General features: G+C 47.5%; 1 protein-coding gene across 2 annotated transcripts; it reads left to right on the plus strand.

Moving 5' to 3' along the window:
• Positions 1–1281: 1281 nt before the first annotated feature.
• On the plus strand, positions 1282–13124 carry HMGCL (3-hydroxy-3-methylglutaryl-CoA lyase). 2 transcript variants are annotated; one of them, XM_027841437.1, is made up of 9 exons: positions 1282–1369; positions 2964–3047; positions 3943–4050; positions 5049–5144; positions 6028–6176; positions 6362–6425; positions 7385–7573; positions 9775–9900; positions 12322–13124. In XM_027841437.1, exons 1-9 carry the CDS (start codon positions 1307–1309, stop codon positions 12427–12429), a joined length of 987 nt encoding a protein of 328 aa, XP_027697238.1. In that variant the 5' UTR covers positions 1282–1306; the 3' UTR covers positions 12430–13124. The 2 variants fall into 2 exon arrangements, with proteins under 2 accessions (XP_027697238.1, XP_027697239.1); XM_027841438.1 differs by having other exon boundaries at positions 1286–1369; positions 2969–3047.
• Positions 13125–13889: the final 765 nt, after the last annotated feature.

Here is a 13889-nt window from a genome sequence, read left to right on the forward strand (position 1 = left end):
TCAACACACATGCATTGATTGCATGGGAGTTATAGTCCAGAACTGAGCACCGCTAACAGAGTCCGTCCAGAATTGGTTCGATTTGGGGTTGGGGGCACAGAGTTATGTGACCTTCTAAGAGTAGGTGTTCCCAAGGGGTGACAATCAACTCTGATTGGTCAGCACACTGGGAGGTGGGCTATATTCAGATGAGGGCCTTGAGGTATGTGACTTAGGTCACTTAACATTGGTCAAAGAGACATCGATTTCCATGTTGCCTGTCTTGACTATAGGGAGGAATCAACATTTTCCCAGGCTTTTCTGGGCAACAAACACGATGAGCAGGAATAGATCCTTTAGATAGGATCCTAATGTCCTTCTAAAGAAGGAACTGAACTTTGGAAGAAAGGAGGATGGAGAAGGCTTTTAGTTTCTAAGATAATGATTACTAAGAAAAATCATTTTTCACCATATATTCATTCTGTATTCTGCATTTGTCAAAAACAAGTTTTTTGTCATTTAACTTTAATCCAATGTGTGACCCTGGGCAAGTCACTTAACCCCATTGCCTAACAAAAAAAAAAAAGAAGAATAACAACAACATTAATCCAAATTCAAGTATTGTCCCTCTTGAGAACAAATGGCTTTCTTGACGTCAGATGTGTGTCTAAGTAAGATTAAACCTTTTTAAATAACAAAGAAACCTTTAATAAGGAAAACTGGGCAAAGAATGCCAGGTAACTTGTATGACACAAACACATAGCAGCCAACCCAAACAAACAAAACCCTAACGAGGTCCTGAGTTTCTTTAAGAGAAGCAGGGTCCAGTCCTCGGGGGTGCCCTCTGGCTGGGGCATGGTGCTGGCCTCTGGCCATGACATTTAGGAAGGACCGGGACAAGCAGGAGGGTCTGCAGGTTAGGCAGAATGAAAACCCCTGCGGGCAGGCGCTGGTGGGGGGGTTTTGTTTTGTTTTTTTGTTTCTTAATCTTTGCACTTCCAGAAGCTGGTGAGGAGCCTGGCCAAGACCCTTAGTAAGATAAGCTTGTTGACTGGCCTTGAATTGAGGGTAAAGGGCAGAGGGAGGGGACTGGTGATCTGGGCGTGTTTTGGCTTGTTTGAGAGGAGGGTGGAAGAAGACCAGGGTCCCGTAATACTGGGCCGGGAGGCCATGCACCAAAGGGCCGCGAGGGGGAGCCGGCGGACGAGGACATGTAGGGGAGTGTGCAGGCCCCGCCCCCACAAGCAGGCTCCGCCCCCGCCTTGTGCGCGGCCCTACCGTGTGACGTAGCGCGCATACGGCGCCTGCGTGGTTCGAGCGTTCTAGTATGGGGCCGTTCTGGAGATCGTTGCGATTACTAAGGATGATTGGGGCGTCTTCCCTGCGGGCTGTAAGTCCCCCCCTTCCCCCGGAACACACATGCACCCCGACTGCTCCGCACCCCGGCTCTTCCTTTCTTTTCTCCGCCCCCTGCTGTCTTCAGTGACGCCCGCGATGCTGACCTTAACTGAGTTTGGGGAGGAATTGAAGGGGCAGGGGCAAACCTGGCTTAGGAATAGACAGGATTCGCACTAGGCCCCTTTTCCCCCCGGGCCTGGGCCTTCCTTTCCGTACCTTCAAAATGAAGCCTTTGGACCGGATGATTCCTTCTTACAGTCAGTGAGCATTTATGAAGCGCCTACTGTATGCCAGGCACTGCGCTCTGCGCTGGGGATAGAAAGAAAGGCGAAAGACAGCCCCTGCCCTCAAGGAGCTCCTGGGGAGCACAGCTTGCACACAGTTCTGTGCAATCCCCTTGCCTGGAACACCCCCTCTCCTCCACTCTGACTCCTGACCTTCCTGGCAGCCTTTTAAGCCCCACCTAAAAGCCCACCTCCTACAGGAAGCCTTCCCCGGCCCTTCCCTCTGTTGATATGCCCCATTTATCCTGTAGATTGCTTACTTTGTGTATATTTGTTTGCATAATGATTCCCCGAGAGAGGAGAAATAACCTGCTCCTGGACCCACAACTAGTAAATTTCAGAAGTGGGATTTAACCCAGGTTTTCCTGAGTGCACTCTGATCTACTCTTGCAGCTGTTCTTTTTAGTGGGGGGATGGGACAGTTCAAGTTAGCCATCGATTATAGAGTACCTTATGTGTCCAAACTATGGGAGATGTGTAAAGTCTAGGTAAGACAGAGACCCTGCCTGCATGCAGGCTAACTGTTTAGTAATAGCAACAGCACCTCAAGTTTGTGTAGCACTCTGCAACCCTGAGAGTTAGGTGCTTTTATCCCATTTTACAGACTTGCTATAATTGAGGCACCACAGAGGTTAAGTGACACTGGTAATTGACTGAGTTGGGATTCAAACTCAGTGTTCTGACTCCTCAGACCAGGGCTCTACCTCATACACAAACACAGAAATCTGTAATAGATGAAAGTATAGGACAGTGAAAAATCAAAGTTTTAGGTGGGGTCTGAGAAGATGTTGTGGATCAGAAAGGACTGAAATTCTTCCCTGAGGACCTTGTACTGAGGGAGGGGTAAATAAATGGGAATTTTTACATTTCCTCATGAAGATAGATCCCAGCAATACCGCAGTTTCTGTGTTATTTGTGTCATTTTTAAAAAGATGGATTTCCTCCGTCTCCTGATAGAGAAAGGATGAACTCCAGGTACATATTGAGACATCTATTTTTTGGACATGACCAGTGCAGGAATTTGTTTTGCTTGGTAATACATGTTTGTTACAAGGCGCTTCTTTTTTCTTTGAGGAATGGGAAGGGGGAGGGAGAAAAGGTGGGGCTTTTTTGTTGTTGTTAATTGAAATAAATAAATTTAAGTTTTTTTTTTAAAGGTGGATTTCAGGCTTGGAAGGTTCCTTTTTGTTCGTAATCTGGGCCAAATGATTAAAATGGTGTCGAGTACTACTTGCGTTGTTAGTGTTTCTGAATGATGCTCAGTTATTTCAGTTATTCCTTCTCTTCCTTCCTGTGTTCAAGATCAGCTCCTCCAGTCTATCTGCACTCCCAAAGAAGGTTAAAATCGTGGAGGTCGGCCCTCGAGATGGTCTGCAAAATGAAAAGGTAAACGTGGAAAATCTTATTAATCCAGCACTTGTGGAATATCTGCTATGTTGGCTCCTTCAGATATGGTATTTAATTCATTCACCGAGCACTGATAGAGCTGAGAAAAAGTGGTGTTCAGGGACAGGCAATCAGTAAGGAGACAGTAGTGACTAGAGTTCTGGACCAGGGAGTCAGGGGACCCTCAGTCCAGATCCCACCTCAGACACTTAGTAGATGGGTGACCCGAGGCAAAATAAAACCTCTCTTCACTTCTCTGAGCCTCGGTTTCCTCAGCTGTAAAATGAGGAAATCAGAGTTGATAACCTAGAGAGTTCTTAGTCTATGATTCTGTCATCTCTAAGATGTAAAATCATCTGTTCCTCTTACTTAGATGTCATGTGGAGCCATTCCAAGATTGGAGGAGTGACATGATGGAAGATGGACGTGCAGTTTCAGTCTAGAACGAGAGATTAGAGGAGGGAGAAATCGGGCGCTAGGAACCACAGTGCTAGAGGGCCTGGAGTAGAAAGTCAGCAGTTCAAAGTGAAGGAAGAATTGACAGGACTTGAGGACCAGCGGGATATGGGCCATGAGGGAGGAGTTCTGGGGACAAGCAGGTGAAGGAGATGCAGGGCTGATGGCAGCTGTCAGGCGTGCCATGCAGGTGTGTGTGTGCTCTGGCGTGGGGTGCTAATCTGCATCCATATTCCCTGTGGTCCTTGACATTTGGTCAGTTTCTGACTCCCAACATAAACATCGACTGAGCTTAAGAAAACCCTGCCCTATGGACCAGGGCCTGGCCTAGGAATCTGCATGACAGTTCAGAGGTTGGGTTTGCTCTTGAGTCCCAGGGCCAGGAACTTCCTGGTGTAAGTTCATTATTGAGTTCTTTCTGCCTCTCTTCCTTCTGCAGTCTATTGTACCTGCTCAGTTGAAAATCAGGCTGATAGACATGTTGTCTGAGTCAGGACTCCCTGTCATCGAAGCCACCAGCTTCGTGTCTCCCAAGTGGGTGCCCCAGGTGAGAGCAGCCTGCAGGGTGGGGCTTTGGGGGTTAGAAAGCTTCACTTGTTTTGCTGGGAATTGAAATCTTTTTCAGGAGGGTATTACTAGGGTCCTTTGGGCACACCATGGCCTTGGCCATCATAGTTTCCTGATCTAATTCAACAAAACATTTATTAAGCCCCTGCTGTGTGCCAGACCCCCAAGTGGACACTGGAATACAGTGACAAAAGGAAACTGTCTCTGCCTCCAATGAACTTATTAAATTCTACTGGGGGTAGGGAATACAAAGTGGAAGTGAATGCTTGATCAGTAGAGAAGGGAGAGGGTGCGAACAGCTTGGGGGCGGGGGTGGCCAGGAAATCTCCATGTAGGATATGGCCAGGAACCCAGCCCCAAGGAGGCCCAGAGTTTGGGGAGGCTGGAATGAAGTCTACACTGCAGGCCTCCCTCAGTTCACTCTAAGCAGTGATACAGAGGAAAAATCTAGGAGTCAGGAGGCCTGCATTCTATGGCTGACTCTGCTCCCTCACTGAGTGTGACCTGGGCCAAGTCATTTCGCCTCCATGGGCCTCAGTTTCCTCCTCATTAAGAGGTTTGACTAGATGACCTTGGAGTCCCTTTCCACTCAAAGCTATGAGCTTATGACCCTGGAGAATTCACAACTTCTCTTGGCCTTAGTTTTCCCTTCTGTAAAATGGGGCCCCTGATCCTGTGCCTTCGAGTTTGGTTGCAGAAAGGGTACCACTTTGTACAGCTCATTTGTCACCACCCTCACTGCTGTTCTGTAGGAGCTGTGCTTTCTGTTCCACTGCTGGGGGCTCAGCACTCAAACCTACATCCTGCCCTGTGCCTCAGTTTCCTCATCTACATAGTGGGGTGCTCCTCAATGGCGTCTGAGGACCCTTTTGGGGCTAGCCCTCTGATTCTAGGATCCTGGGTGATTCTCTGTGACTAAAAATCCTGAGTGCCCCAGATTCCTTCTAACCCTGGGATGCTTCTCTCCTGCCTCCCCAGATGGCAGACCATGCTGAAGTCCTGAAGGGCATCAAGAAGTTTCCTGGCATCCGCTACCCAGTCCTGACCCCCAATCTCACAGGCTTCCAGGCAGCGGTAAAAGGAACATGTTCCATCGGTCAGAGCCCGAGCTTCAGGTCTTGGCTCGCAGCGACCTCTGCTGGTGTCTGAGACTCAGTCCTCGCTCACCTCTGGGAGAGTCTCTCCCCTGGGAAGGGTTATTTTGTTTGCTTTTCCCAATGGAAAGAGCTTGGAATCCAGAGGACCTAGGTTCAAATCCTGGTTCTGCCTTTGCAACCATGGGCATGTCACGTGAGGCCCCTTTGAGCCTCAGTTTCATCATCTGTAATATAAGGAAATTGGTTCTAAGGCCCTTCCAACTTTAAATTGACTGTAGTGACCTTTTAGCTAGTCTAAGCAAGCATTGGGTTATTGTTTCCATTCCAGTGGAGTCCAATTCCCCAAACATGTATTAAATGCCTGTTGTGTGTTAGGTTCTGAGGTAACAAAGACAGAATGAGAACCAGCTCCTGTCCTTGAGGAGCTTCCACCCTGAGATTCCAATTGTAGAACACTTAGTGCTATAGGATTATCACTGCCGCCGAGGAGATACGGCAGGTATACAGAATCATTCAAGGTTGCTGCCCAAAAAAAAGGCAGCAAAGACTTGGATCCTGTGTGTAACTGAACAGTTTCTCCATCGATTGGCCTTCAGACCCCTGGTTGAGAAGAGGGGCTTTAGGTCCTATTACGGCGGTCCCCTCTGACCCCTAGGAATCACAGCTGTAGAGCTGGAGGGGGCTTCTGGGGCCAGCTAATTGAACCCCCTCGTTTTAGAGAGGAAGCAGCTGAGGTCCTCGGAGGAGAAAAGAGGTGTCCAAGGTTCCAAAGGCAGGAGGAGGCAGAGTTGGGATCTGAAGCCAGGCCTGTAGCTCCAAAGCCAGCATTGTTGTTACAAGCATACTGCACTTGTTGCTAGGTTGCTTCAGGGGCCGAGGAAGTGGCCATATTTGGGGCTGCCTCGGAGCTCTTCACCAAGAAGAACATTAACTGCTCCATCGACGAGAGCCTGGAGCGCTTTGAGAAGGTCCTGAGTGCGGCCAGAGCCGCCAACATTCCTGTCCGAGGGTGAGCCCACGGGCCCTACTTTCCCTACCCCTCTGGAGCTCCCTGCAGTGTGGCCCGAGGTGGCGTCCACTCATCCCTTGGGTTGTCAGGGGAGGCCTGAGCTGAATCTGCCAGGACTGTTCTCTCTGGGCCGTGGTTCTTTCACCACTTGGGACTCCCCTGACAAGGGCATGTTTTCCTGGCAGGTATGTGTCCTGCGTGCTTGGATGCCCGTATGAAGGGAAAATCTCCCCAGCCAAAGTAGCTGAGGTGTGTCTCTGTTGGAACAGGAGTTTTGTGAAGGTTTGGCTACCTTGTGGGTGGGAAGACAACGGGCAGAGGCCAGGGGCACCGAGAGCTCATCAGCCTTCTCCACAGCAAGTGGTTTTCCAGCCTCTGCTGAAGGACTTTCCCAGATGGGACCTCGAAGCCTCCAGAGGCAGCCCATTTCTACTCCCGAACTTTGTCAGGAATCGGGGAGCTCCTTCCCTTGCATTGAGTGACATTCTGCTTCTCTGAACCGGAAGCCAAGCAGAACCAAGCTTAGCAACCCCTCTTTCCTTCCAGTGTTTGGAGACACTATTTGTGCCCCCATGAAGCCCTTATCATTCAAGTGGTCCATCTGAGAATTAACCCTTGTTCACTAGGGGCCGGTTAGCCTTTCCCATAGGTGGGGCTCACCTGAAGTCTCATTGGAGAGATTATTTCTGTGCCTAGATATGGGCTCTAGAAATCCCTTGCCCTCTTTCCAAGGGAAAAACTTCCTGGACTGGTTGTTAGCAGACATTTATCCATCATCTCCTGTGGACATAGCTCTAGGGAAAGATAGGGGAGAAATGGAAACTGGGGTTGGGAGAGTAATGTGATTGCTGTCCTGTGGGAGAGAGAGTTCAGGTTTCTTCTCTGGACTTCTTCTCCTTCTTAAGCAAAAACTGACGGACACTTTTCAGGGATGCTGTAAGAAGCAGTTCGTGCATGGGTGTGAGTTTGGTTTAGTGGCTTCTGACAACCCCTTCAGCCCTCTGACTCTTGGGTGTTACTGTGTGACTGGTCCATGGAGACCCAAGAGTCAAAGGCAAGATCGAGAAGAAATGTCCCCTGTGCGCCTCTTTACGCCGTGACCAGTTTGTGGCCATATGGCAATAGAGGGCCACGTATTTCTCTTCCTTCACCTGTATCTCTCAACCCATGGAGGTCACCCCCTGCCTAGTGTCCTCTTCACTCTCCAGGTGTCTAAGAAGCTATATTCAATGGGCTGCTATGAGATCTCTCTGGGGGACACTGTTGGCGTGGGCACCCTGGTTGGCATGAAGGATATGCTGTCTGCGGTCATGAAAGAGGTGCCAGTGAGTGCCCTGGCCGTCCACTGCCATGACACCTATGGACAAGCCCTCGCCAACATCTCAATGGCTCTTCAGGTAAAGGAAAGGAAGTGAATCTTCAGAAGAGGAAATGTGTGCTGTGGGGGGAAGGGAGTGATAGAACTAGATTTAGTAGATGTGGGTTGAAATTCTGGCTCTCCTGCATTGGACATGTCACCCAAATTCCCTTGGTCTCAGTTTCCTCCTTTGTAAAATGAGCAGGTTGGACTAGATGATCTCACAGCCCTTTCCAGATCTGAGTCCTATCATCTCTTCTCCCAGAGATCCCAGAGGGGTGGACCTTAGTGTGGTTTCCACTGAGGCTCTGTTCTGCTAACATCCCCATGAAAAGGAGGCTCCATCAATCCCATTCATTGCCCTCTTAAGGACATAAAGTTCTTTTGATGCCAGCCCTGTGTCTGAAATGTAACCACTCACCTTACCTTCTGCCCTAGGGTTGCACAAGAAAGTGTTAAGCACCTGAATACCAAACCCAGACTCAGCTCTCAACCTAGAATGGAAGAGGAGAAGAAGAAGAATAATAATAGTAGCTAACACATAACTGATATGTTATATAACTAATAACTAACATATAGCTAATATATAATAGTAGTTAACATTTATATAGCATTTACTATGTGTCAGGCACTGTGTAAATTCTTTACAATTATCTCATTTGATCATCACAACAACTCTGGGAGATGGGTGCTATTTTTACCCCCATTTTACAGATGACGAAATTGAGGCAAACAGGTTAAGTGATTTGCCGCAGCTAGTAAGCGTCAGAAACCTGATTTGAACTCGGGTCTTCCTGACTCCAGGCCCAGCACTCTTATCTACTGTGCCACCTAGCTACCAAGACAAATACACGAATAATAAATCACTCAGCAAGTCTTTCTTAAGCACTTACTCTGTGCCACATACTGCTAGGCACCAGGAATGCAGAACCCCAAATGAAACAGTTCTTGCTCGCAAGGAGTGGATATTTTCTTGAGGGAATCCACAAAGGGGGTGCTCAGGAAAGGCTTTGTGTAGGAGAGGGATTCGCTTAGGTAAAGGTAAGGAAGGAGGACATCCAGGGCACAGATGTGGTGACTGGAGATGGAGTGTATAAGGAGGGAAGAGTAGTTTGAGGCAGAGTTGGGGAGGGATTTAGGAGCTAGACAGGAGTGTCTGTTTAGAATTGGAGGAGGCAGAGATCACTCACTTCTGCCCAGGAGTGGGTGAGGATCTTCTGAGTCGTCTTGGAGCAGGTGGCATCCTGAGTTTTGTCTCAAAAGATGGGGGAAACATTTGCAGCCAGCATTGGGAGGAGCCCATTCCAGGCTCAGAGGGGGAGAGGGAGAGGGCAGATGGAGCTAGAGGGGTGGCCAAGCTTGGGGTCAGCCTCCTCTGCTCTTCAACCCCCTTTGCTCTCCTATCTTCTTGAGGCTGGATAGGCCCGTGACCTCCCATCTCTCTGCAGGTGTCTGGCCTTTCTTTCCCAACTCGTATGGTGGCCGGCATCAGGAAGAGGGAGAGCCCTAGCCCAGGGGAGGCACCAGAAGCCAGCTCCTCTGCCCACTTGTCTGTTGCCAGAAATTTTCTGATAAGATTTAATTCCTTCATCACCAGCTGTGGCCTCTCAGTCACCTGACTTATTCCTCTCCTCACTGTCTTCCCTGGGCATAGGAGAGGAAATTTTAAAGGACCTTTCGGGCTTGTACTCACTTTCACCAGGACTGGCTGACCTAGGCAGAATTATTAGGTTGGAGGCCCTAGGATTCCCTGACTTTGTCTGTCATACCACTATGGGCCCTGAGTAAGTCATGCTACCTGTGTGGGCCTCAGTTTCCTAGCCCTGTAAAATAAGAGTATTGCAAAGCACTGGATTTGGAATCGGCAGACTTGGGTTTGAATTCTGCTCTACTGCTTACCACCTGCAGGACTGTGGGAAGGTCACTTCACTTCTCAGGGCCTAGGTTGTCCTCTTCTGTAAAATGAGGCATCAGAGTAGAAGGCACCTCCAGGGCGTCTTCCAGTCCTAACATTCTGAAACTTTCAACTTTGTCTTTGATAAATCCCACTTAAACATTTTCTCCCTCTCTGGATTTCTCCTACCTTCATACCCGCAGGTATCTCTTACCCTCAGGTTTTATTCCTCTTCCCCTGTAAAACTTTCCCCCTGTAAAGAAATCCAGTAATTTAATCCACTTTACAGTGAGATGTCTGGGCCTGATGACAGCCTAATGTGTTTCTCCTCGTATTTACATTTCCAGATGGGAGTGTCTGTGGTGGATTCCTCGGTTGCTGGGCTTGGGGGCTGCCCATATGCTAAGGGTGCATCAGGAAACGTGGCAACAGAAGACCTTCTGTACATGCTGAATGGACTGGGGATCGAAACGGTAAGTGTCATCTGCCCCCTCGTGGTCACGGTGCCGGAGCCACCAGACAGCACTTGGGTTTACATCCTCTCCTACCTGAACAGACTGGTTTCCTGGTCTTCCTGAAGGGGCCTGGTATTCTCCTGCACAAAACTGAGGAGGAAAAGATCAACACACACAGATTTCATAGTTAGGTGAATGCCCTGGATGCAGCAGAGTTAATAGGCTGCTGAAGTGAGACAGTCAGGAACCATAAAACATTAGGAATATAAGAGAGCTTAGACCATAGTAGATGTGAAAGCCAAAATAAAGCTTAAAACACAGAATGTCAGCAGTAGGGAGTCTAACATATTGATAGAAAATGACTGCACCATGGCTGATAAGAGGTCACCCGGTCTTTGCTTGAAGACCTGATGTTGGGAACCCACTGCTCCCTAGGAGACCATTCCACTTGGCAGCTGCTTGCTTTGGTTTTGTTGTTGTTTTTTAACTTTTAATTCTCAGTTCTAAATTCTCTCCCTCGCACATTGAGAAGCAAGAAATACTACAGTCATTATACATGTGAAGTCATACAAAACATTTCCACATTAACCATGTTCTGGGGGGCAGGGGGAGGGGAAGCAAGAAAAAAAATCTGCTTCATTCTGCACTCCGAATCCATCGGTTTTCTCTCTCTCTCTCTCTCTCTCTCTCGATGGATAGCATTTTTCATTTTGAGTCCTTTGGAATTCTGATCGATCATTGTATCGATCAAAGTAGCTGTCCTTCACAGTTAATTATCATTACAGTATTGCTTTTACTATTCTAACAATTGCTGTTAGAATTTTCTCCTGGTTCTGCTTACTTCCCTTTGCATCAGTTCATACAAGTCTAACCAGCTTTTTTCTAAAACCATTCCTTTAATCATTTCTTCTAGCACAGTAGTATTCCATCACAACCATATACAACTTGTTCAGCCATTCCCCCATTGATGGGCATTTCCTCAGTTTCCAATTTTTGCTACCACAAAAGAACTGATACAAATATTTTTGTGCATATCCTTTTCCCTTTTTTTTTTCCCCCCTGAGAGGGCCCGCATCTACTTGGAGTATAGATCAAGCAATGGTATTACTGGGTCAAAGAGTATGCATAGTTTTATAGACTTTTGGGCATAGTTTCAAATTGTTGTCCCAGATGATTGGAACACAACCCACCAATAATGCATTACTGTACCTCTCTTTCCTCATCCCCTTCAACATTTGTAACTTTCCTTTTCTGTCATGTTAGCCAGTCTCATAGGTGTGAGGTGGTACCTTAGAGTTGTCTTAATTTGCATTTCTATAGTAGTAAATTAGAGCATTTTTATATGATTATTGCTAGCTTTGATTTTTTTTCCCTTCTGAGAACTGCCTGTGCATATCCTTTGACCATTTATCAACTGGCTCTTATTTTTATATTTTTGGCTCAGTTCCCTTTATATTAGAGAAATAAGACTTTTAGCAGAGAAATGTGCTGTAACATTTTTTTCCCAATTTCCTTCTTTCATTCTAATTTTGGCTTCCTTGGTTTTGTTTATGCAAAAACTTTTTTTGTTTGTGCAAAACCTTTTAAATTTCATGTAATCAAAATTATCCATTTTACCTCCCATGGTCCTCTCTGTCTGTTGTTTGGTCATGAACTCTTCTCTTATCCATAGATCTGACAGGTAGTTTTTCCTAAGGGCCCTTAGAACACAAAATGTCAGATCTGGGAGGGCCCTTAGAACACAGAATGTCAGAGCTGGGAGGGCCCTTAGAACACAGAATGTCAGATCTGGGAGGGCCCTTAGAACACAAAATGTCAGAGCTGGGAGGGCCCTTAGAACACAGGATATCAGAGCTGGGAGGGCCCTTAGAACACAGAATGTCAGATCTGGGAGGGCCCTTAGAACCTATAATGTCAGAGCTGGGAGGGTCTTTAGAACAGAGAATATTAGGGCTTAGAAATTATCTAGTGTTAACTTCCCCACTTTACAGAAGGGGGAATTGAAGCCCTGCCTTTGCTAAAGATCACAAGCTCGTTGGAAGCCAGGCCTCCTGATTTCCCCCCAGACTGGTCCAATCTCCATTACACTGGCCTAACAATTCCCATGATGTCCTTCTGTCTCTGTTAATGAAACAAATGGGCTCAGACTGGCCAAGATTTTCAGCCTCACAGGATGATAGGGGAGGGCTAAAAGGCTTCTCATCTGGCTGATTGTTTTCCATCCTCTCTTCCTGACCCCATAAGGTCTCACAGCCCCGTAACTGCTGCTAGGCTATGTTTTCCCATGTAAAGGTAGACCATTTTCCCTGTATTTTTATTACCATCTGACATTACCAGCCGTGTGTTTCCATCTGTCAGGTGTTTGCTCCCTCTCCCTCCACCCCAGGCTAGTGGTTACTGACAAACTGTAACCTCTATTTTGTGACTTATTTCTTCAAGGGGGTGAGCCTTCCGAAGTTGCTGGAAGCCGGAAAATTTATCTGCCAGGCCTTGAATAGAAAAAGCAATTCCAAAGTGGCCCAGGCCACTTTCAGCTCCAGGCTGTGACTTCCCTGCTTCTGCCCTGCCTTCCCCAACAGGCTGGGCTAGCCAGACCCCAGCAGCCACCCCGGACCTTCAGAACAAATCCTGCTTTCTGTTTACCACATGAAGGGACACACTGACAATAGCCCAGAAATGGTAGTGCCAGGGCTGGGGGATGCCAAAGAAAAGGAATTGGGAACTGACCTCTGTAGGAAATCAAATTCAGTTCAGTACACATGGCTGGAAAAGCTTCCCTCAGGTAAGCTGGACGAATTGGGTCAGAGGAAGAGGCCCCAGATCCTCCCCATGAAGAGGCTTATGAATCTGGAAGTTTTCCTGGTCCATTTTCCATCATCTTTGACCCTGAGAAGAAGGATGTCCTGGAGGGTGCTAGGAGAAGGCCTTCTCACTGTATCCTGCTTCCCTGAAGATCTTCTTGGCTTCCCCTCTTAAGAGCCCAACCTTTCCACCCAAGGCTTTGATTTTGATTACTGACACCCCCAGTTGCCATCTGTTATCTGGGGATGGAAAGGGCTTTGGTCCTGCTGAAGATTAAATCCTTCTTAGGATTTCCTGAAGGGCTGCTGCCTGGTGCCATCCTGCCAATCGCAGGACTGTGATATTGGAAACCCTCAGATGCCATTCTCTACCTGGAAATGATTTTTAAATGTATATCTCTCATCAATGTAAATAAAAGGTAGAATGCCAGTGAGCCTGCAGAACTCCGCGAGTGCCATGGGGAGCAAGGGAAGTAGAAATTGCTTTGGTTCTCAGCTTGGACATACGATTTGAGGGATGGGGAAAGTTGAGGTTCCTGAAGGAGAGCAAGAACCAAACAGCATGAAGAGGGGTTGAACTCAGGTCGGCCTGAGCTATGAGCCACCCTTCCCAGTGCCCACCTAGGAAATAAATGGACTCCGGCCTTTCAGATAAGGGGTATTTTAGAAAGTGATGAGAAAACAGTTCACAGGAAAAAGTTAATGATGAGGATCAGACATGTGGAGCTGGAATAATTCCAGGGGCCATCCATTACACTCCCCCACACACAGACACACGCTTCTACAGATGGAGAAACTGAGGCCCAGGGAGATGACTTGCCTAAGGTCTTTTAGGTAGTGTCAGCAAATTAGTAGTTTACTAGGAAGGGACCCTAGAGTCCATTAAATCCAAACCCTTTATTTTACAGATATAACTGAAACAAAGGGTTAGTTGATTTGTCCAGGCTAACACAGCTAGTGTTTGAGGAAGGATTTGATCCAATGTCCTCTGACTTCAGATCCAGTGCTCTATCCACTCCACCAAGCTGTTTATCATTTATTATGCTCCTGCTGTGTACTCTTATGCTGTGCTAAGCACTTGGAACCCGAAGGCAAAAGTGAAACTGTCCTTGACCTCAAAGAGTTTACCTTCTACTGGGGGAGATAATATGTACATGTGTAAGTATGCTCAAAATTCAACATCAACCGTATCAGAACTGGCCTCCA

Source organism: Vombatus ursinus, unplaced genomic scaffold, assembly GCF_900497805.2.
Source record: "Vombatus ursinus unplaced genomic scaffold, bare-nosed wombat genome assembly UNPS02014859.1, whole genome shotgun sequence".
In the NCBI taxonomy this organism is placed as follows: domain Eukaryota; kingdom Metazoa; phylum Chordata; class Mammalia; order Diprotodontia; family Vombatidae; genus Vombatus; species Vombatus ursinus.